Source organism: Hyaena hyaena, unplaced genomic scaffold, assembly GCF_003009895.1.
Source record: "Hyaena hyaena isolate Hyena2069 unplaced genomic scaffold, ASM300989v1 scaffold_579, whole genome shotgun sequence".
In the NCBI taxonomy this organism is placed as follows: domain Eukaryota; kingdom Metazoa; phylum Chordata; class Mammalia; order Carnivora; family Hyaenidae; genus Hyaena; species Hyaena hyaena.
The window spans coordinates 126,063-150,370 of NW_024081207.1; the positions used below are offsets into that span (position 1 = coordinate 126,063).

The 24,308-nt window shown below is 39.7% G+C and overlaps 1 protein-coding gene across 3 annotated transcripts in view; it reads left to right on the plus strand.

The window, feature by feature from the left end:
- DSTN (destrin, actin depolymerizing factor) overlaps positions 1 to 20,858 on the plus strand; it is a 34,491-nt gene extending 13,633 nt beyond the window's left edge. For all 3 annotated transcript variants that reach the window (XM_039256515.1, XM_039256513.1, XM_039256512.1), the window contains exons 2-4: positions 13,582 to 13,889; positions 17,389 to 17,465; positions 19,622 to 20,858. In XM_039256515.1, coding sequence (XP_039112446.1) covers positions 13,630 to 13,889; positions 17,389 to 17,465; positions 19,622 to 19,731 — 447 coding nt within the window. In that variant the 5' untranslated portion in view covers positions 13,582 to 13,629 and the 3' untranslated portion in view covers positions 19,732 to 20,858. The remainder of the gene's footprint in view (positions 1 to 13,581; positions 13,890 to 17,388; positions 17,466 to 19,621) is intronic.
- The last annotated feature ends 3,450 nt before the right edge of the window (positions 20,859 to 24,308 follow it).

Below are 24,308 nucleotides of genomic sequence, written 5' to 3' on the forward strand. Positions count from 1 at the left end.
CTCTCAGGTTCATTGATGTACTCACTGATTATCCAGAGAGAAGGCAAATTGTTAAACCAAAGGGAAATCTTTTGCCTTTAGCTTATTATGTGTTCAAAATGATCTTTCTCAAATGGGAGTAGAATATTTTTATATTGTTACATGAAGTAAAGACTAGAAGTGATGTGTAATTTTTTCCATTCAGGATAATTTAAGTAAAATTCACCATGTTTAGTGTAAGTTTTACAGTTTTTGCATATGTATACAGTTGTGTAATTACCATCACAATCAAAATATAGAATAGTTCCTTCATTCCAAAAAATTTTCTCCTGTTAATCTTTCTTCCCACCAACAACCACTAATTAGTTTTTTGTCCCTACAATTTCACCTTTGCAAGAATGTCTTATGAATGTGGAACTATCCAGTCAGACACTTTGAGTCAGGCCTAATTTCACTTAGAATAAGCATTTGTGCATCAGCAGTTTCTTCCTTTTTATTATGGGTAGTATTCTGTCCCCCAGTTGAGGAATAGAGTCCTTTTTGTTTCCTGTCTTAGTGAAGAGTAAGACAGAAGAGATCTTTTTCTTTTCCTAATATTGATAAATGGCTTGAAACGGTTCTTCTCTCCACCTTGGTAAAGCTACTACTGAATAGATACACACCTTATTATTAAAAAGTGTCCTTATTTTTTCAGTTGTGGAATCAAACGCCTATTTAACAAGGGTGTAGACTGCACAACTTTTGAAATGTGTTAGTGTGCTTTTATTGATATCTTAAAGGTTATGGTTTTTGCATATTGATCATTGTACACATTAATGTCCCAGCATTCAGAAATGAAATGATACTTATATATCAGACAGGTTTAAAAAATGATAATTTGTGACTTTTAAAACAATACTAAGGAGAGAACTTGTACTGATTAAGTAAACATTTATTTAGCAACTTCACAATTCTGGGTAGATGGGAGATTGTGTGTATATGTTGGACAGAGGGAATTGATAAAGATGCTAAGAGTAGAGTTAGGGTGAGATCTCATTGTGGTCTTGATATGCATTTCTATGATAATTACTAATGTTGAGCACTTTCTCGTTTATCTGTTGGCCATCCACATGTCTTTGGAAAAATGTCTATTCAGATTCTCTGCCCATTTTTAAATTGGATTCTTTGCCTTTTTGTTATTGAATTATATAAGTTACTTATATGTTTTGAATATTAACCCGTTATCAGATATATGATTTGCCAAAATTTTCTCCCATTTGGTAGGTTGCCTTTTCATTTTGTTGATGGTTTCGTTTGCTGTGCAGAAGCATTTTAGTTTGATGTAGTTCCACTTGTTCATTTTTGCTTTTGTTGCCTTTCCTTTTGGTGTTAAATGAAGAAAAAATAATCACAAAGACCTCTGTGAAGGAGCTTACTTCTTGTTTTTTAATTCTAGTGTTACTGCTTCAGGTCTTAACATTCAAGTCTTTAATCCATTTTGAGTTAATTTCTGTGTATGGTGTAAGACAGTGGTCCAGTTTCATTCTTTTGTATCTGGCTGTCCAGTTTAAAACATCATTTATTGAAGAGGCTGTCCTTTTTCCAGTGTATGTTCTTGGCTTCATTGTTGTAAATGAATTGACCATATATGTGTTGAATGGCTGTTATCAAAAAGACCAGAAATAACAAGTGTTGATGAGGATGTGGAAGAAAGGGAACCCCTGTGCACTGTTGGTGGGAATGTACATTGGTACGGTATTATGGAAAACAATATGGAGATTCCTCAAAAAAATTAAAACTACCAGCAATTCTACTTCTGGGTATTTGTCGAAAGGAAACAAAAACATTTGAAAGGATAAATGCACCCCCATGTTCATTGTGGCATTATTTACAGTAGTCAAGGCATGAAAGCAACCTAAATGTCCATGGGTGGATGAATGGATAAGAAAATGTGGCATGTGTGCGCATGCGTGTGCGCACACACACAAATTATTCTGTATTATTCAACCATAGAAAAAGATCTTGTAATTTGCAACAATGTGGGTGGAACTTTTGAGGGCATTATGCTCAGTGAAAAAAGAGAAGGGGCGCCTGGGTGGCTTAGTCGGTTGGGCGTCCGACTTTCGCTTGGGTCATGATCTCACGGTTCGTGGGTTCGGGCCCCGCGTCGGGCTCTGTGCTGGCTGCCGGCTCAGAGCCTGGAGCCTGTTTCAGTCTGTGGCTCCCTCTCTCTCTGACCCTCTCCTGCTCATGCTGTCTCTCTCTCTCTTAGAAATAAATAAAAACCTTAAAAAAAATTAAAAAAAAGAAAAAAGACAAATACTGGATGATCTCACTTATGTGGAATCTAAAACAAAACACCCCCCAACCCTTAACTCCTAGATGCAGAAAACAGATTGGTGGTTGCCAAAGATGGTGAAATGGTTGAAGGTGGTCAAAAGGTACAAACTTCCCAGTTATCAAGTAAGTCATGGGGATGTAATGTACAGCATGGTGTCTGTAGTTAATAATGTTGTATTATAGATTTGAGAGTTGCTAGAAAAGTAAATCTTCAAAGTTCTTATAAGACAAAAATTGTAACTGGTGATGGATGTTGACTAGACTTATTGTGGTGATTATTTCACAATGCACACAAGTATTGAATCATGCTGTACTCTTGAAATTAATATGTTATACGCCAATTTATAGCTCAAAACAACTCTTTCAATGTTATCGTGAGGACCTTCATGTTTTCATAATGTGCATAGGCAATGAGTTGTCACTTATAAATCAAATAATGTAAAATATTTCCATCTTTACAAGTTTTTTATCAGTCAGTTATGAGGATTTTTGCAAACTACTTCACATATAAAGTTCTGTATCTTTAGGAAAAAGACCGTAATAGCAGATCTCATCAAGACCAAAATATTCCAATACAGATCAATAAAAATTACTTAGAGGTTTTTTTTTCTTTATTTTTTCCTGAAAATACTAAAGTTTTGAGAGGGATGATTTTCCTTGGTGTAAATTGAAGAATTGTACTATAAAGGATGGGAAACAATATTTTGAAGTCAATAGTACATTTCATAAAAATTTTATGGGATAATTGTTTTTCAAAACCTGTTAAAGTAGATGATGGTTCTGAGGTTGAAGTAGGGTTGAAAAAAAAAGATACTGAGTTCTTGCACTTAAGGAGCACTGCCTAGTGAGAAATCACACAAACAGTAGACAGTTAATCACAGTAGTAGATAATACTTTGATAGAAATAGTTGTATTTCATGTCAGTACATGGAAGGATCGTGTGATTTAAATTAGAGGTGGTGATTGAAGGACCAAGTAAGAGTTGCCTGTCCAGAGGAGGTGATTGATGCCTGAGCTGAACCCTGAAGGATTTAACCAGGTGAAGAGAAGGATGATGAAGCATCTCAAAAGAACATGGTATATTCAGAGAATCGCCGAGAATTGTACATGGCTGAATTAAAGGGGGATGTGTCAGGAACAAGTGGGAAAAGAGGCTGCAGAGATAGGCCATAAAGGGCTTGATATGGCATGGATTTTATCCTGAAGAAAATTGGAAACACGAAAAAGAAAACAGTGGAAGCATAGGACTGTTTGGCAGTGTGTTTTCTATCTCTGGCTTGCCTCCCTTCCCATTTTTCTGTTTAGTTTTTTTTGTGAGAAGTGGGGAGTGTTATATTCTCTACTAAGCTTATGAACCTTATTGTTCCCACTATTTCTACCCTCCCCTTCTGACTTTCGGCTTCCCAGTTGAGGCGGGAAATGTGTTAACAGATCTGGTTAGGATTGTCTATACAATTGCACACAATATGAATGAGATGGATTACTTTTAGCAGCTGGACATTATTGTATCTAATCCACTTTAACTGTTGAGATGACTTTTCTGTAAGGGTTTTTTTGTTTTTTTTTTTTCCTTTTGGTGGGGTTGTGGGTAGTGTTTCATAGAGTTTAGGATATTGGTTGAATTTTGTCCCTACTAAGTAAAGTATAAACATAAAATTTGTTTTAGTAGAACTCTTTAAAATTAACATATAGCTAGTAGAATTGCTGTTTGGTCTGCATAGGCTCTCTCAAGGACTCTGCTTTGCTGTGAGGTGAATGAAGGAGTGTATTAAGGCAGAGAGTTAACATGGAACATTTTCTGGATTACTGATAGTTTATGTAGTGACTTTGTGCAAGTTACAGAATGGTGCTCCTGCTGGTGATGTGGCCTCAGGAGACAGGTAGATGGCACTCCTTCAAACAATTGAAGCAATGCAGGCACATCCCTTGGCTAGTGGAACTTGAACTTGAATTTAGCTCTTGTCTTGCACCCTTAAGCAAGGTACAATCTATAAAACTATAGATTTTTTGAATTTATCAAGGGATTGAAGATTGCTTTGTGCTTGCTTGACTGATGTATACTAGGTAGGGACAAATTTTAGAAAAAAGCTTATTAGCTTGCCCCATAGGCCCCAGTTTTCATCATTGTAGATTTTTTTTTTTTGACTTAGGCATGTAAGTGATAGCTCTGCCTAGAAGACTAGTAAGAGGTAGTGTAACTGAATCTTGACTGTGTTTGAGAGGACTGTTAAGCTGTTCGCTCTTGCATGTCTTTGCTCTGCAACGATTCAGTAGTTAGGGGACGAAAGAGGAGATATATGTCACATGTCGGTATGGTTTAATTTGTGGTTCTGGTTATCAGGGAACAGAGAAATTACTGTTTCAAATATAAGTTTTAAGCTGTCTGGATTTCTTTTATCTGTAGTCATCCACCCCCGAAAGGCTTCATTAAAAATTAGCCACATTGGTAATTATAAGCTCTAACTAGGTTTTCTGGTTAATAATAATATGAGTCTTCAGTTACTGAATGGTACCATTGACAGGCACTGTATTTAGGTGATTTACTTGTATTGTGTTTTCTGTCCTCTTGAGGTAGGATTATCATAACTCCTATTTTACAGATGATGAAAGAGCTTTAGAGAAGTCAGCTCACTTGCTCATGTTACAAGATGTGAGTAAAATAGATTCAGTATGCTTTCTCCTCTGTTTAAAACATCTTCTAAGATTCTTTGTCCTTCCCCTGCTTGTGTTTGTTCTCTCTCTCTCAAAAATAAACATTAAAACAGTTTGTAATCTAAATTCATTATTTCATAATCCTGGTGCTTTAATTTCAAGTTATCTTCTTTTTTTTTTTTTTTTTAAAGTGTATTTTGAGAGAAAGAGGGCATGAGTGGGGGTGCAGGGCAGAGAGAGAGAGAAAGAGAGAGAGAATCAATCCCAGGCAGGTTCCTCACTGTCACTGCAGCATCCAACATGGGGCTTGAGCTTGTGAACTGTGAGATAATGACCTGAGCTCAAATTAAGAGTTGGATGCTCAACTGACTGAGCCACCCAGGCATCCCTCAAGTTATCTTCACTTGGTCTCAAGATGTTAATAAATTATAGTTACTTAAAGATTATTTCATATTTTTCCCTCTTGCTAATGTTTTACCCCAGCTTTTCAGTACACCCTCCTCTCCCTGAATCAAGGGTAAAAGAGCTCCCAACTTGTTGAGAAGAGCTGTACTGGGTAGAGTTTAAGAGGAGCCCTGGGCTGTAAGACCAGCCCTCCCTGCTTGCCCTGTCTGATCTGATGGTTTTAGTTATACTTTATAAAATCATTATCATGAATCAAGAGGCCAGTTGTTTCATCTTCCAGATCAGTGCTATTTCAAGGGTATACTAGGCAAATCAAGGTATAATAAATTCAAGCATATTTATTTATTGCAGTTGAATAGTGTATAGTTCATAGTATTAAAAGTATACACTTTACCTGGTGGATTTTCTATTATTTTCATGGGCAGAATTTAATATTATAATACTACTAGTTGTAGAAGACCATACTTTTTTTTTTTTTTTAATATCAAAGCCTCTAAAGCCACCATATGGAAAGATGTGAGAAAGTAAGCATTTGATGAAATGCTAATCACCGAACTATACACTTTATTCTGACTCCTTCCTTTCTACCTTCCCTTTCCCAGCTAGTTGTTAAGTACAATTGTTTGTACCTTCACAGTACCAGCACCCAGCCTCCTCCTCGTACTGCTCCCACTACCCTAATGAAGGCCTTGAGCACCTCTTGCCTTGCTTACTGAATTAGCCTTTTAGCTGATCCTCTTTTCTCTTTAAAAATATCCATTGTCTCCAAACTCAGCCTACCATTAGTGGCCTCTTCATCTGAAGCCAGTCCACATGTCCCATTTTTTCCTCCTGTGTCCTCCTCTCATATTGTTTGTGCCAGGTTTGCTTTGTCAGGAACTGTCATCTTCTTTCTTTCATCCTTATTTTGGAGTGTTTTAAGTAAGCTTAAATCCTCCCTGACTACCTGCATCCCTCTGACCCCTCATTGAATCTCTGCTTTCTTTAAACCTCTTTTCATTGGAGTCTATCAAGGAAAAATGTACGTTTTGCCAAGTATTGAAGCTTTATGTATGCTGTCTTTATCTTCTTCAGTGGTCAAGTAAGCTTCCTTGGAGGTCTTGCGAAATCTTTGATTTCCTCAGAGGAATGCAGCAGTGAACAATAGCAGACAATCTATCTTAAGGAACTTACAGCCTGTTTGGGGAGACAGTCATTATTTAATAATCTTAAAGAGAGAACACTGAGGGTATTTACTCAAAAAATACAAAAATACTAACTCAAGGGAATATATGCACTCCTGTGTTTGTTGCAGCATTATTTACAACAGCCAAGATATGGAAGCAACCTCAGTGTCCATTGATAGATAAAGGATAAAGGTGTGGCATGTACACATACACACCCTGGAATATTCAGCCATAAAAAGGAATGAAACCTTGCCATTTGCAACAATATGGATGGAGCTAGAGAGTATAATGCTAGGTGAAATAAGTCAGTCACAGAGGGGTGTTGGGTGGGGGAATGGGTGCAGTAAGTAATGAGGATTAAAGAATACTCTTCTGATGAGCACTGAGTAATGTATAGAATTGTTGAATAACTAATTGTACACCTAAAAGTAATATAACACTGCATGTTAACTATCCTGGAATTAAAATTAAAAACTTAATAAAAAAAGGTGTCTGGGTGGCTCAGTCAGTTAAGCACCTGAGTCTTGATTTTGGCTCAGGTCATGACCTCACGGTTTGTTGGTTTGAGCCCTGAGTTTTGCTCCATGGGATTCTCTCTCCCTCTCTTTCCCCCTTTCACGCATGCACTCACTTGCTCTCAAAATAGGTAAATAAACTTAAAAAAACAACAACAATAAAAAATAAATAAAACATTGAAATTGTGTTAAGTTCTGTGGGATTGAGATTCATGATGTCATGGAAATATGTTATAGTCGTTTTGACCCAGACAGCTTTTTTGCAAAGTGAGAATTGAGCTGAGGGTATTAGGCAGAGAAGGGTAGGAAAGTACTATTAGAGTGTAAGGTAAGAGTAAAGGTGGGAGGGAGCATGGCCAATATAAACCACTGAAAGAAGGCCAGGGTGGTGATTACAGAGTTCATGGGGTATAAGATAAGGCTGGAGAGGTGGGTAGGACCAACACATGTTAAAGAATTATTACAGCTTTTACCCTCAGATCAATGGAAAGCCATCGAAATGTTTTAAGCATGGAGATTGGAGTTGTGTTTCAGATCTCTGGCTGCAATGTAGAGGATGAATTGGAGGGTGGAGGGGATCAGGTATGGGCATGGGAAGTCTGTTGTATTTGAATGACTGCAATAATGTATTAAACCCAAAATCTCAGTGACTTGACACAGAAAATACTACTCTCTGTCATGCAGAGCTGAGGGGAGTCAGGCACCCTTCTTCTGTCTTGAAGTGTGACCACCAAGGTCATCTTGTCGGGAAGACAGGGCTTGAAGATCACTGTTAAAGAGCCAGGGCTAGAAGTCATTTGTCACTGTGTGTACTTCTTGCTAAGCAGAACTCCATGGCTCCCAGCTGAACTTGCAAGGAAGGCTGGGGAATGTAGTCTTCCTGTGTGCTCATGAGGAGGAAGCAGTGTGGTGTACACATAATCTTGAATCTTGATCTCTCTCCCCTGCAACCACTTAGGAGGTTATTGTAGCAGTCAGATAACAGGCAGTGCTGTCTTGGGCTGGGAGAGTGGCAACAGAGATGGAGAGAGCTGAATGTCTTGGGAAAGATACAACAAATGAAAGCGCTAAGTGTGGTAAGGGAGAAAGAACTGTTGAGGATATCTCTTAGGTTTGGAGCCAGTGTAACCAGGATGGAAAGGAAAACTGGCTGGAAAAGGACTTTGGACATGCTGAGCATCAGATCTCTTTGAGACATCCAGCTGGAGATGTTAGATAGGAAATTGGGTGTAAAGGCTTTGAGCTCAGGCAGAAATCTGAACAATGTGTGAATCATTTGGATTAGATGATTGAAACGTTAAGCATGATAAAATCTCCTGGGGAGAATGCAGAGCCCTTCCTATCCACCTAACTGCCATCAGCATCTGAGCACTGCCACGTTGCTCTACCGTCACCTTCTCTGACCTCAGCTGAAGCATTACATGGCCTCAGAGCCCCTTTGCTTGTCCTCAGGTGATTCCCTTTGGAACTCCTCATAGCAGTTTCTCTAAATCTTTACCTAATATGCCCTCAAACTCCTGCTCTACTTCTTCTAGCTTAAACTTCACAGAGAAAATTGAGTATAGTTTTAGCAGTGTGTATCTTCCATCTCTAAACAGTTAACCCTCCCTTTTACTATTTTAGAGGGAAAAATGTATAGGTTTCCCCAACTATCCAAAAGTAGAGTGATCCTGTGAAACCTTTCATAAGCCAGAATAGTGTAGCAATTACCATTAACTCACATGGAAAAACTTTTGAGCATTTCCAGACCCCAAACATAACCTTTTTCTTAGGCTCTTCTGATACCTAGGACATATCTTGATAACAGATAAACAGAATAAATCAAGAGATACACATGCTCACAGACACAGTTTAAAGCTATGGTGTCTTGATGAGATGCTGAGTGTAGATCTGGGGAAGGAGCTTGACAGGGCCACTCCCTGCTTGGAGTGCGCACTGTTCCATACAAATGCTGAACGCTATTTTTGCTTTTTGCCTTTTTTTGTAAAGGTGAAAATCTTTAGATTTCTTTTGGTCTGCCAAAACAGGTACTAATAGCAGGTCTTTCATAAAAGTAAAGTGGTGTAACTTGAACTTTTGAAAATCAAGGGATATTTGTATATCCTTTTCTAAGACTGATCCCCTTATCTGTGCCTGGATCTCATCAGTCTCTTTAGAGTTCTGTCTCTTAATTATGAGTGATTGAGAGTATCCCTTGGAACCAAATTGCCTGAATTCAGATCTCAGTTCTGCTATAGGTTACTGGCCAAGTTACTTAATCTTTCTATGTTTCAATTTCACCATTTGCAAAATGCAAATAATAACTGTCATAGAATTTTTCTGATTTGTAAGTGTCTGATAATTGTAAGTACTGTATGTACGTGTGTGTACACACACACACACACACACACACACACACTTCCCCCTTTTGGTGTTTTGGTTTTCCTCCTCTTGTTCCCACAAACTCTTAAACTTTTAGCATGATCAGATATCCCCAGTCCTAAGACAATTTATGTAAACTTAGCACACTATCTTTCCTTTGCCATTGACCACCTTATGCTTTCTGTCTTTACCTCCTCAGTTTACCCCTGTAAATCTTCAGCCCATTACCCTGGACTTCTGCCCCATTCCTCCAATCTCCTGAAACGCATAGAAACTCAATTGCCGAGCTTGGTGGTCTGTTTCAGTCATTCTTAAACTTTTGCAGTCTTTGGTGGTGTTGACTCCTCCCACCTGCTCTCCCTTGGCTTCTAGGATGCTGTTTTGTCCCTTCTAACTTTTTCTTTCTAGTTTTCTGATCATTTCTTCTTAGTTCCCTTGACTTGGTACTCTTTTGCTATTTAATGGTGGTACCTCTAAATACTGGTTATAGTCCAAAATACCTGTTAGATCCATGCTCATGTTTCCAGTTGCTAACTGGTCATCTCCACCTAGATGTCTTTAAAATTAACTTCCCTGGATAGTTGTAATTGCCTCAGAAGTGATCTTCCTGTTTTCAGTGTGTTTGCCAATTTTCCTTTACAGTCTTCGATGTTAATTTCCTTAAGCAGAAGTGTCTGTAGAATTCCTTTCATCAGAAACCTTCCATAAACCTCCTTTCTGATAGAGAAAAGCTCAACTTTCTCCTTACTGAGGCATTTAAAAGTTCCTCTATAGCTGGATTTGGCTGAGATTAGTTGCATTATAATTGCAGAATACATATTTACTTTGTTTTCAATTACCGGTACGTGATTAATGATTTATTTCCAAGTCAGAATTTAAAGTGTTGTTTGAGGTAATTCACTTAGATATTGATAAGTACATTCCAATGATTAGTTGTACACAAGACTGCCAGTGTTTCCTTCATGCTTTTAAATATGGGTTGGTCAGTTGTGATTTACGGATCAACATATGGATTAGGGAGTTAGAGGAATTGGAGGCTCTTTCTGATATTCATTAATCTTTATTACTTTGAACATTTTATTCATCTCTGTTCAAAAAAGCAAAATAAAGTTTCTTTTTTAACTGAGACGAAGTGTTGAAGATCAGAACCATACTACTTTTAAAGCATAAAAGAAAGTTTAGGAAAATTGCTTTTTAAAAGTCAGAAAGTGATAAAATTGTATAGTTTTTGAGGTAGTTTTGTAGTCTTAATTTTCTATATCTACAGCTTCATTAATTTAGAGTGAAATGTTTATAAACAAAATGGATTAGATTAGATAGGATTGAAATAGATTATGATTAGATACAGATTAGATAGGCTTGAAGTGTGTTAGACCTTTTTTAAAAAATGAGATGACTAAATGGCTCAATTACTCCATTATTAAGTAAATGCTAGAATCTTAGTGTATTTTAATCCCCAGAATTCCTGTGTACAGTTTTTAGTAATATCTTTATTACTAAGATATAATTCACATATCATAAAATATAATTCAGTTATTTTTAGTATATTTAGAGTTATGCATCCATCATCACTGTCAAATCCCAGAGCATTTCATCACATCACAAAGAGACCCCCGTGCCTGTTAGTGGTCACTCCTCATTCATTTTTCCTCTTAAACCCCTGGAAACTACTGATCTGCTTCCTGTCTGTGGATATGTCTATTTTGGACATTTCATAGAAGTAGAATCATTCAATATGTGGCATTCTATATCTGGTTTCTTTCACTTAGCATAATGTTTTTCAAGGATTATCCATGTTATATAGCATGTAATGCTACCTTATTTTTTTATGGCTGAATACTCCTCCACTATATGGATAGTACCACATTTTGTCCATCAGTTGATTAACATTTGGGTTCTTTCTACCTTTTAGCTATTATGAATCATGCTAATCTGAACATCTATGTAAAAGTTTTTTATATTTTATTTTTTAAAAATTTTGTATGAAAATATATGTGCACAATTGGGGTAGAGGCAGAGAGGAAGAGAGAGAGAATCTTCCATGCCCAGCTACATCTCAGGACCATGAAATGATGACCTGAGCTGAAACCAAGAGTCAGACACTTAATCTACTGAGCCACCCAGGTTGCCCCAGTGTACGGGTTTTTATATAGACATATGTTTTCATTTCTGTTGTACATATACCTACCTAGGAGTGGCATTGATAGGTATTAACTCTATGTTTAAGTTCTTGAGAAACTTCCAAACCGTTTCCTGAAACAGCTACACTGTTTCACAATTCTGTCAGCAACATAGAAGTGTCCTAGTGTTCAACAGCCTCACCAGCGTTTGTTACCGCTCTCTTTTATAGTCATCTTAATGGGTGTGAAGTAGTAGTTCCTTGTGGTTTTGATATGTATTTCCCTAATGGCTAATGATGTTGCACACTTTCTCCAAGTGCTTACTGACCATTTTTGTATCTTTCTGGCAAGGTCTATTCAGATCCCTTAACTATTTTTAATTTGGGTTGTCTTTTAATTTTTGAGTTATAAGGGACCTTTATAATATTCTGGATACAAGTTCCTTACTGGATATATGAGTTGCAAATATTTTTCTCCCCATATGTGGGCTGTCCTTTCATCTTATATGCAGTTTTATTAATCATATTACTTGACATTAATTTTGGGTGTCATTAATGTTTTTTGCATTGTTTAGTTTTTAAATTGTTAAGTTATAAATCTTGCTTTAGAAAAGCTAACATGCAAACCAAGGTAGTTAATTACGCATTAAAAATTATGGCTCTAGTGAAGTTAACATAAATAGAACATTTCTTAAAGAAGATAAAAAGATTAAGAAGTGGGTTTAGATCTTCTGCTCTGAAGATTATGTGTCACTGCTTCCTCATTTCAGAATAGTAAGTATAACATGGTAAAAGGTTTATTTTTCTGGTCAGTATGATCTTAAACTATCTTTTTTCTATAGCAGTTAACATTTTCTTAACCTTTTTAAAAATTGAGACATAAAAGACATACAACATTGTGGAAGCTTAACATCTACAAGGTATTGATTTGATACATTTATGTATTGCAGTCTGATGATTACATTAATACCGTTATCTTGTTGCTTAATTATTGTTTCTTTTCTGGAATCAAAACAATTAAGGTCTAGTTTCTTAGTTTTAGTTATTCTGATCTTAATTTAAAACTTGAAGATTTTAGGGGTGCCTGGGTGGTTTATTCACTCAAGCATCTAGCTCTTGATTTCGGCTCAGGTCAGGATCTCACGGTTGGTGGGATTGAGCCCTGTTACACTCTGTGCTGACAGCGCAGAGCCTACTTGAGTTTCTCTCTCCATCTCTCTCTGTCCTTTCCCTGCGAGTGTGCTCACTTGCCCTTTCTCTCTCAAATAAATAAATAAAACTTAAACTTGAAGATTTTGTGAGTGAAATCTTAAAAGCATATGACTAATATGTTACTGATTTATTAATCACATGATTTTGAAATGTGAGTAGAACGAAGACTTTTTAATTCCTCTTTTATTAGAGAAAGATATGCTGGAGGGATGGAACTTTCCCAACTCAGCTACTCTATCTAATTTGCATTATGAAAAGAATTTTGGGTATCATTAATACCCAAACTGGGGAGATGACAACTCCCAGTCAGGGCTCTGAACAACCTCTTTATTTTTTTTTTTATTAAAAATACTTTTTTAATGTTTTATTTATTTCTGAAAGATAGCATGAGCAGGGAAGGGTCAGAGAGGGAGGGAGACACAGAATCTGAAACAGTGTCCAGGCTCTGAGCTAGTTGTCAGCACAGAGCCCAATGCGGGGCTCGAACCCACTAACCGTGAGATCATGACCTGAGCCGAAGTTGGACACTTAACCGACTGAACAACCTCTTTAAAAAGAAGAGAACCCAGCACCTCCAGGAAGCATCTTTTTCTAGGTTTTAGGGTTGGAAGGACTGTGGTTGTTCAGTCTTCTCTTACTACCGTATAATAGTGATGAATAGTTTATGTAATCTTTTTAAAAGTTTAATGCCTGAAATTAGTGATTACAGCTTAGATTTTGCTTTTCTCTTGGATGATGAGTTCTTAAAAATTTGAAGTGTGTACTGATCTATAACAAAAAGTTACATAGTGTTTTTATGTTTGTCACAATAAAAGTTGTAAGCTTTTCTTCTGATTTTTTACTCCCATTATAGGCCTCAGGAGTACAAGTTGCAGATGAAGTATGTCGCATTTTTTATGACATGAAAGTTCGGAAGTGCTCCACACCAGAAGAAATCAAGAAAAGAAAGAAGGCTGTCATTTTTTGTCTCAGTGCAGACAAAAAGTGCATCATTGTAGAAGAAGGGAAAGAGATCTTGGTTGGAGATGTTGGGGTAACCATAACTGATCCTTTCAAGCATTTTGTGGGAATGCTTCCTGAAAAAGATTGTCGCTATGCTTTGTATGATGCAAGCTTTGAAACCAAGGAATCCAGGAAAGAGGAGTTGATGTTTTTTTTGTGGTAAGCATCAGAAATATCAAGGCTCTATAAAACTCAGAGTTAATCTCATTGTTAGCGCTTGGAGAACCAGTTCCCAGGGCCAAAATGACTTTCAGTCAAGCTATCTGCAGTCATTCTCATTTAATTTTTATTTATAGGGTTTCATAATGTCTTAGCTGGATTGATGTTTGTGGGATGAAAACTAAATTTTAACAACTCTTTGTGTATTTGTAAGAAGATGACTTTTAGTAGTTGATTTTTTTTGGTAGGAGAGGGGACAGGAATTAGATTTTATGTATTCTCTGACCTCATTTTTTAAAAAATATTTTAAATGTTTATTTACTTTTGAGAGAGAGAGAAAGAGTGCAAGGAAGGGACACAGAGAGGAGGAGACAGAGGATCCAAAGCAGACTCTGCACTGACACCAGAGAGCCGGATGTGGAGCTCGAACTCATGATCCATGAAATCATGACCTGAGCTGAAGTCAGACATTTAACTGACTGACTGAGCCACCCAGGTGCCCCTGAACTCACTTCTTATAAGCTAAAATTTCTCTAAAAATCTTAGAATCCTGAGGAGACAGTTTACCCCACAGAAATCCTTCTGCAACATGCCTTACCAGGAACCAGCTACTCGTTAAATCACCCATCCCTGTGCCTCTGTGGTTTGCTACTTTTACAGTTGGTACTATTCTTACAACTGTAATTAGCTCAGTAGGGTAGCCACTAGCCACTGTGGCTATTTAAATTTAAAATAATTAAAATCAAATACATTTTAAAATTCTATTTTGTCGTTAAATTGCCACATTCCAAATGCTCAGTAGCCACATAGTTAGCCGGCTAATGGTCACTCTACTGGGTAGCACAGAACATTTCCATCATTTCAGAAAGTTTCATTGCACATTGTTCTAAATGCTGAAAAAGTGTCATAAGATGATTTATGTGGCCTTTTTCTTGAAAGCCTGTTTAAATTTGTTATTCAGGTCTTTTCAAGTAAGTTTTAGGTTAAGCTTGAATTAAAAGTCACACATTTAGTTGTATTATACCACATTCCTTGGTAAGGAATTCTTCCACAGAATATTCCTTAGCTTCCGTTGGAAAGGAGAATGGTGACAGCCTTTGATTGTGGGGGAGTGAGGATCCTCTTGATACTTTTGCCTGAGCCGGGGCAAGGCGAGGAGGGACTTAGCTCCTAACTGTGTGCCACCAATGGCTTCAGATATGGAGCTAGGAAGGAAAAAGAGTTCTGATTTAAAGGAATCTAACTCTAGATTGCTCCTCAGGTACACACTTCAGCAAGCCTTTATTGAACTTGATTAAACCAAGATGCTTTGTGGTATATAAATACAGGGTCACGGTGCTTGTTTGGGGGCAGCTTTTTGTTCTGTAAGCCTGACAGCCACGGATATACATAGATACATAAGGATAGTAGCTAATTAGACTTCAGGTGAGCACATTCCTGATTTGGAATTTTATTTCTACTACATTCCAGGTATTGTGTTAGGGCCTGGGAAAACAGCTGTGAGGAAAACAGGTCAAGCCTCTGCCCTTCTAAGATTTACAGCTGAGTGGTAGAGATGGTCGCTAAAGGATTAGGCTTTTAAATTGGTGACCATTTCCTTCATTTGCACTACTTTTTCTTTGGTTTTTATACTTTTTTACCCCACTGTGAAAATAATACATCCTTATTAAAGAACATTTGGGAAATATTTGGAAAGAAGAAAAGGAAATTCATTGTTAATGCAGTGTTTTGTTTTGCACTGCTACTTTAAGAAAATGTAAAACTGTATAGGAGTTTCCCATAGCAGGCTCTGTTTAGGAAATGGCTGTTAAGGCATTTTATTTTTTATTTTTTTAATGTTTATTCATTTTCACAAGAGAGCACAAGCAGGAGTGGGGCAGAGACAGAGAGGGAGACACAGAATCTGAAACAGGCTCCAGGCTCTGAGCTGTCAGCACAGAGCCCGACGCAGGGCTCGAACTCTAATGGTGAGATCATGACCTGAGCTGAAGTCAGACACTTAGCCGACTGAGCCACCCAGGCGCCCCTTAAGGCGTTTTAAAAACCTCATTAGAGGGCACCTGTGTGGCTCAGTCGGTGAAGTGTGAGACTCTTGATTTCAGCACTCGTCAGGATCCTGCCGATCGTGGGATTGAGCCACTACTTGAGATTCTCTCTCCCTCTCTCTCTGCCCCTACCCCATGCGTGCCTCCGCTTTCTCAAAATTAACTAAATATATGTCTGGTTAGAGTAAAATCAGAACAGCCAATGCCTTTTCCTGTCCCTGACCTATTTTGCATGAAGAAAGAACCCATGTAAGTTTGCAGCTCAAGCAATTTCCAGACCTAAGGTGGTGGTTATGGCTCTGCCTCCCTCCTTGGAACTTCAGGTTGGGAGTAATAAGCACCTGAGAGACACAGAAACTGCTTTTCCTGGTTCCCAAGAATAGAAACTGCCCTATGTAGGAGTAGATTAGGTGAGGTCCACACCAGCCTTTATTGCTAATGACTGTGGAATGGCCTAGAAATATGGCAGCTGAATGCAAGCATTGGGTATTTAAAAGTATTTAACTATACTCCCATCTAGGAGTGTATGTGGGTGGTGTGGAGTGGAGGCGGGCCTGGGGCTTGATGGTGAAGTGGGAAATGATGCGTTCATGAACAAGCAGTTTGGATAGGATGAGAGTTTTCTGTCTGTTCATATTTCTGTTATTTTTCAATATTGCTAGCCAAGAAAGTAGTGAAGCATATGCTGTGCTTTCCAGAATTCATTCAAGAGGAGGGAGACACTAACATTTTTGTAAATACAAGATAATAGTAATATTAACAATTAAGGCATATTAATGCTGAATTGCTTATGCTTTACAAAAATCCTTGTGACCTCTTTTATTATGTGAGACTAAGATGGAAAGCAAGTACTTTTGTTTGGTCATAACTTGCTGTTGGAATAGACATGAATGAAGAGACTGGCAAGGGGTAAAAAGGGAACTTTTCCTTTGTTTTCTGAAAAAGCATAGATTACAAATAATCTGAAGCAAAAATGCTAGAATTGCTAGCATTTCTTAATTCGGGGTGGCAAATACTTGATTTACACATTATTCTCTCTACTTTTCTGTATTTTGAAACTTTTTTCTAACCAGAAGGAGTTAAAACCTTGCATAAAGATGGTTGTAATTAGCCTGAACTTACTGATAAAAATGTGGGAAAAATTTTAAAGAAAACAAATTGGGTAATACAGTCAATTATCCAGTGTTGGGTTTTTTTAATTATTATTATGGACTGTTAATCTGATCTTGAATCAGTGGTTCTGATTTTTTTCCCACCTTACTCAGCCTGAGCCATTCTGTGTATGCCTGTTTGTGACAATCTTGAAGGAGTTGGGGACACAGAAAAATTGGGTAGTTAGTAAAACTCTCCAGGAGATTCTGAGGATGTTCCCCCATCACTGATGCAAATGTTTAACACAGTGTAAATTGTACTTTCTCTAAACCTTTTTTCATTCTTGGCATCTTTTTATCTAGGGCACCGGAACTAGCTCCACTGAAAAGTAAAATGATCTATGCAAGCTCCAAGGATGCAATCAAAAAGAAATTTCAAGGTATGGATTAGATTTACTTCCAAATATTTAGAGGTTTCGTAGTCCTGGAATGGGGGGCTACATCGTTTCTAAGAAGCACCTTGTTTCCTTTGGAGAGTCTTGGTGACAAAGAAGACAAGTGCTGCCTGTTTTGAGAAAAAGCCTGGAAGATTGAACCCTGCTCTCAGCATGTCTTCTGCCTTATGCTGGTCATTCCGGGTCTGAACAGCCTGTCTTAAAAGCCTTATTCTCGGGGAGGGAGGAAGGGAGCACACAAAAAAACCAAAACACCTTATTCTCTGGACATTGCACACATAGGACTTGTTTAGGCTGGTTTTAAACCAGTTTGGGATGCTGCTGAGTCTCTCACATGGCATGGTTTATGTTGGGTCATACTAAGTAATGAATTTATTGCCTTTGAATGTGTTGACATCATGAAGTTGCATAAAAGAAACATTCATAAATGAGAAAGGATACTCTTTAGCTTTACTTTGGAATGGTATGATTTTAGGTAATTGTCTTATCTGTGTCCAAAGGAAAGTACCCTTCTTGAACTGGCCAGTTATCTTTGACTTGCCACTGGGTGATTGGGATCCTGATGAGATGGCCTGACCATACTTACTACCTCCAGCCAGGAGGAAATGTTGGTATGATGCGAAGAGCATGGGGCAAATGCCCAAAGGCCTGCAATGAGGGCTAAGCTTGTAATCTAACTGCTGTGTGACCCTGGCCCAAAACGCTTAACCTCCTTTGACCTTGATTCTCTCCGCGGTAGAATGGGAAGCTTGGTCTGGATTGTGTAAGCTCAGTTTAAGAGGTTGCCCCACCACCTTCCTTGCTGTGGCTAGCTCCAAATAGCTGGGTGAGCCAAGGTCATAGGGCTTGGCCCAGTGTGGTTTTTGTTTTTGTTTGACCATGGCTGGCTTCTGTATTCTTGTAGTAGAACTGATTTGCTCTAGCTTGTTTTACTTAGAAAAACAAAATTCTCACCCTTTTCTTGAAACCTGCTGCTGCATAGTTCAGGCCTGTCAGATTCTACAGGCATTAGGGTTGATGTTGGGCCACTCCCGGAAGTGTGTTCACTGATTGGTTAACTGATGTTTTAACACGACTCCTTAATATTCCACAATGCAACTGAAAAAGATTGACAGTGGATTTCTCACCATCCGTATTCTCTGTTGTCTTTCAATAAAGGAAATGGAGTTGCTATATAGGCTTGACCTGGTGATGTTAAAGATGGTCACCTTGTTGCTTTTCTTCCCTAGTGAAACCATCACTGGCTTTCTCCACTCAGTCTAAATGGTCCAAAGGCTGACCTGCTGTACTTTCTGCAGCTTAAGAAATGGTCTTACAATTATGAACAATCAGAAACCATGCAGCTGTTTGAAAGATAGCAGCTGTTTACAGAGAAGCTACTGTATGTAATTCCCTAAGTGAGCTCCTTCTGCAGTGTGGTGATGTAATTTTTCTGAGAAAGCAATCAGTAACACATTTTACATAGTTTTTATTGTGATTGATTTCTCACACGTATAGTATAAATACCATTGGAGAGCTAACTTTTCTAGAGCAAAGGAGATGCTGGTTGTAAATACTCTTACTCTTCAATGTAGTTGACTAAAATCAACTGTGCAATCAAAACACTGAATTCATATTTTTTACTTGCATTTTAAAAAACAAGAAAATTACTAGACCTGCTTTTTAAGTTTTTATTAAAGTACAACATAGCTATAGAAAAGTATACATCATAAATTATTGTAGAACTCAGTTTTCACAAGCTGAACAAAATGGTGGTTTCTTGATTTAACAACCAGCACCCCAAAAGTCTCCCTTGTGTTGCAGTCACACCACTTTCTCTTACTCCTTCCTCCACGTGGAACCAGCACCCTTGCTTCTAGCAGCGTAAATAGCTTGGCTGATTTTCTGTTATACATAAAGAATCATCTAGAATGTATGTTTTTATAAAGTTTGGCTTCCTTTAGTCAGCGTTCTGTTCTTCATTTTGATGCATGTAGTTAGAGATTATTGATTCTCCGTACTGTGGAGTGTTCTGGTGTTTGTACATACCACAGCTTGTCTGTCCATGTTAGAGCTGGTCCTTTAAAACAGTTTCTGTCTTAGAGAAATAGGTTACATTACTGCCATAATTCTTAAACAGAATTGTTGTTTTTCCTCCCTAGGCATAAAACACGAATGTCAAGCAAATGGGCCAGAAGACCTCAATCGGGCTTGTATTGCTGAAAAGCTAGGTGGATCCTTAATTGTAGCTTTTGAAGGATGCCCTGTGTAGACCACCATTCAGTGCCACAAATCGAAAGCTTCCATGTGTAATGTTAGCCTCTTGCTATATAAATGTTAGGCCAGGGTCTCACTGAGGGGGAGCTGTCTTGTCATCTGTTAGAGTAAATTAAATCTTCTATACACATGTGCAGGTGGCCCTTTAAATAAATCTAAAGTCTAAAGTTTTATTGGTGTGAAATTAAATTCTTATTGGCCAGATGCCTGTTTTGATGAGTTGGCTTGTAAAGATTTTTGTTAAACTCATGATTTTTAATAATGCAGTTCACGAAACAGTACAAGGCCATATGAAGAGAATTATTGCATCTTTGTAACCTCAGCAGTTACTTTGTTTCTTTGCTTAGAGAATTGGTCATAATCTGGTTATAATTTTGGCCCAAATTCTTTTATTCTCTCTTGAGCTAAACTCCATAATAGAAAGTAAATCTCCTCACCATATGTAACAGCACTAATATACTAACTACAGTAAGACTAAGTCAGGCAGTCTTTTAATTCTAGCAGATGTGTGATGGAGACTGCCTCAGAATTGTGCACATTTCTAACCAGCGCTGATTTTGCAAAGCACTATTTTGAGCACGCAGTTGGAATGCAGGAAGCAGCTCTCTGCACCTGCAGTGAGCTCTCCATTCCCTAGGTCGGAGACTGCTCTGAGAGTGACCTCGTATCTTGGAAATAAAATCATGGTGTGTCCTCAGGAGAATGTGCAATACCTTGTAACAACTTCATTCTAATGCAAATTCAGGCTCCATTGTAAAACACCTTGCTAATGAAAATGATAAAATGGTGTATTGACAAGCTGGGACACTTGTGACGTCTTTAACTGTGTCTCCTTCAATATTGTGTTGCTTCTGGTACATTAAAGTATAGAAGAACATTAGGTATATGTTTCTGCTGGGGCCTGGGAGAACTTCCAAATGTCCTAGAGCAGTCTGTTGATTGTATGTGAGATGGGGAGCAGGTATAATGGAGGACACACAGGAAGCCACTGCCTGATGACACTTGGAAGTGATTGTCTTTACCATCATAGGCATAACACTTTGAACAATGTAGAGATGCACACAGTTGGACTTAGAAGTAGCAGTATTGGCTTTATGTAATAAAGGAAGCATTTTTAACTTACCTCTCGTGTAATTATTCACAGTGAATTGGGGGTGAAGGACTTTGCCTTCTGTATAATGGGTAAGGCATGGCGGTTTGAGTATTTCAGACCATTAGAATTAAGATCACAGTTCCTCCTCTTATTGAATGAGGAAGTTGGTGTAAAAGTTGGGAATCCTTTTCTTACTCCAAACATGTATTCAAATACCAGGCTTCTGCCTCCTCTCTGATTTACTTGGGAGGCAAAAAAGTTAACACTTCAGTCACAGTACTTTCAGAATTGTCTAGGGGCACATGGGTATTTCAGTCAGTTGAAGAACATCCAACTCTTGATTTCAGCTCAGGTTGTGATCCCAGGGTTCTCTCTCTCTCTCTCCCTGTCTCCCTGTCTCCCTCTCTCCCTCTCACTCCCTGCTCCCTCCTCCGCTCTTGCTTGCTTGCTCTCTCAAGGAAAAAAAAAAAAAAAGACTACAAGACAGTGCTGGCTAATGATTTACTGATGGGCTGCTTGTCACTCATTCTTCCTGAGTTTGTTTCTCTATGGCAAAGCAGTGCTTTCAGGGACCATGTATATTAACAGCCCTCCCAAGAAGCGGCACAGGCCAGGGCTGCCCCACTCAAGAATCAGGCAGGTAGATGCAGCCAGGTATTTGGTCAAGGAGTTTTAAAAGGAGGAAGCCTTTTTCTGTGATTTTAGCTTGTGACATGTGGAACTACTTGTGTAACCACCCTTTCCTGATGGTGTGTGTACATTTGTGTGTGTGTGTTGGGGGTGTGTGAGAGGGATGCATGGCTGTGGGAAGGAAAGGATTTCAAACCAGGTACAGGGATGTTAAGAGAACGTAAACATTTCCCAACACTCCACTCATACACCAGAAACTGGAAGATGCTAATAGTTATTATCTCTACCTAGGGGAACTTTTGAGAGATTCTTACTGGATTCCTGAGGTTGGGGCCCAAGAATCCTGCTAACAGGGACTCCAGGTAATTCTGATGCAGAATTGGAGTTTGAGACCTCAGCCAACACTGGTGAGAAAACTGCGGGTACACTCTGCTCTCCGCAGACACACTTACGTTTTTACAAGTGTAGACACATTACAAAAATGTGTTTGTGGAAAGCTGACTAAAGGTTCATTTAGCGATAACTCTCTTGCCCTGGGAAAGAAGCAAATAAAGCCATTGCTAACAAATTCAGAGCTTGACTGTGAAGTTTGTTATTTCAGGGAATATTAATCCCTGAGAAAACAGCGCAGCGACTCAGATAATAGAATTAGGCCCAGTCGAGTGGTTTCCTTTTTGCAGAACTGGCCGGAGTGCTGGCTGGCCCCTACACAGGAAGGGCAGCTTCTGTTTCTTGACTGGTTTGTTGCTCTTGGGATTCACAGATTGGATATGCCCAAGGACACATCACCTTCCTGTGATCTGGGCATTTCTGAAACGCGGTAACGGTCTCCAGACCGAGTTCCGGCTGAGCTGCAGCTAGAAGGGTCCTTATGGTTGACACTGGAACAACACAGGTTTGAACTGTGTAGGTCCATTTATTTGTGGATTTTCCTTATGATTTTCTTAACATTAGCTTTACTGTAAGAATGTAGTGTAATTTGCAAAATGTGTTAATCTGTTATTGGTAAGGCCTCACATCATCAGTAGGCTATTAGTAAAGGTTTCGGAGGAGTCAAAGTAATACACAGGACTGCCTGGGTAGCTCAGGTCTTGATCTAAGAGTTGTGAGTTCGAGCCCCACATTAGGCTCTGTGCTGGGCGTGGAGCCTACTTTAAGAAAAAGTAATAACACAGATTTTTCACTGTGCAGGGTAGGGGTATCCTGCCCCTAGCCCCTGAGTTATTCAGGGGTCACCCATAATTGCATTGTGGCTGCAAGAGGGTGAAGTTCCAAGGAGCCAGCGTTTTGGTGGAAGGCAGGCTTGTGTAACTTGAGCTGTGTCTGGCCGGCCAGGCCTGTCCTTGAGACTTCCCCAGCCCATAGCCAGTGTGCCCTTGGTAGGGAAGTAGTCACCTAACTCCTACTGGGCAGCACTGGGACTACAATTTGGACCTCTCGTTTTCTGTCCTTAAGCTAATCTCATTGTACTCCAGGAGAGTTCCTCATTTCTAACATCTGGAATTCTAAGGTTAGGTCTTGGTCACTGCCAGGGATGAGACTGGAACTGGGGCAGGAAAGGGCAAGAGTTCTTTTGGGCATTGAGTCCTGTGAGACCCGAACCTGAAGGAAGCTTAGAAGGCATTTATGGAAGATGTCTGGTGGTTTCTAGAATCTTGTTTTTGCTGCCTACAGGCCAGGCATCCTGGTGTTTGTACATTTTACTAAGTACCACGCTGAGATGACCAGAGGAAGTCAGAAGAGTCGCTGCTGGCATGGTGGGGCTCCAGGTCTGGAGACGCTGTTTATGGGCTGCATGACCCTCCAGCTTCTGGTCGATTCCTGGAGCCTGGGAAGGGTATGGTGTAGACTGGATGTTCTCAGGACTCTCCCACTTGCGCTGTCGGGGTCTCAGATGGCAGCAGCAGTGCTGAGCCCAGGCTGTGGCCTCTGTGAAGCCAGGCCTAGGGAAGAGCAGTGCTTCCTGTGGGCAGGCTAGCGGGTCAGCCAGGCTGTAGCCTAGCCAGGGGGGCTCCTACCTCCACATTAAACTTAACAAGTGACTGCAAAAGCCAGTTGCCCTGTGCTGCACCGGCACCCCAGGGTGCCTGTCAACCGGCCAGGCAGAGGCAGGCGGACCCTAGCAGTGTGCTTGGTGAACTTGGGTTTCCTTCTGCTGGCCTTGGGGCTGCATAGAGCAGAGGACTGACGAATGGCAGGTGGTCTCCAAGGTGGCATTTTCAGAGCCCCCAGGGGCCCCACACCCTGCCTTGTTCTACCTCCTCCTCATAGGTGGATACTGGGCCTCCACCACGTGGTCTGAGTAGGGGGTAGAGCTGGAGCTGCAACCCAGGGAGCAGCTGCCACCGTGTAGCACCCAAAGGCAGCAGCTTGGTACCTCCCAGGTCTCTCTCCCACGCCTTTCTTGCCCCAAGGCCCCCCTTCCTGTGCCTTCAGAGGGCATCTGCCCAGAATAGCATGGCAAGGGGATGGAACTTACTAGAAATGTAGGCTCACAGGACCATGGTGACGATTCTGAGGCAGGAGTCCTGGTGCAGGGCCAGGTCTAGCCTCAGTTTCCCAACAGGAGACTGACCAGGGCCCCAAACCACTGGCCTTGGTTAAGGCCACTGTGTCAGTGGGAGGAGGGTTGTGACCCCTCCACCATGGCCAGTCCTCTAGCACGGAATCCCTGCTCCTCGTGCATAGGAGAAACGGAAGGTACAGTGAGGGACCACAGAATTAATTGGGGGGGGGGGTGTTCGGTGGCCGCTATTCATGGCGTCCACAGACTCCACAACTCTGTTGTCTCCCAGCTGGTCCTCCAGGCTGTGTGATGCATGGATAGGCATGGATAGTAAGGAGGTGGG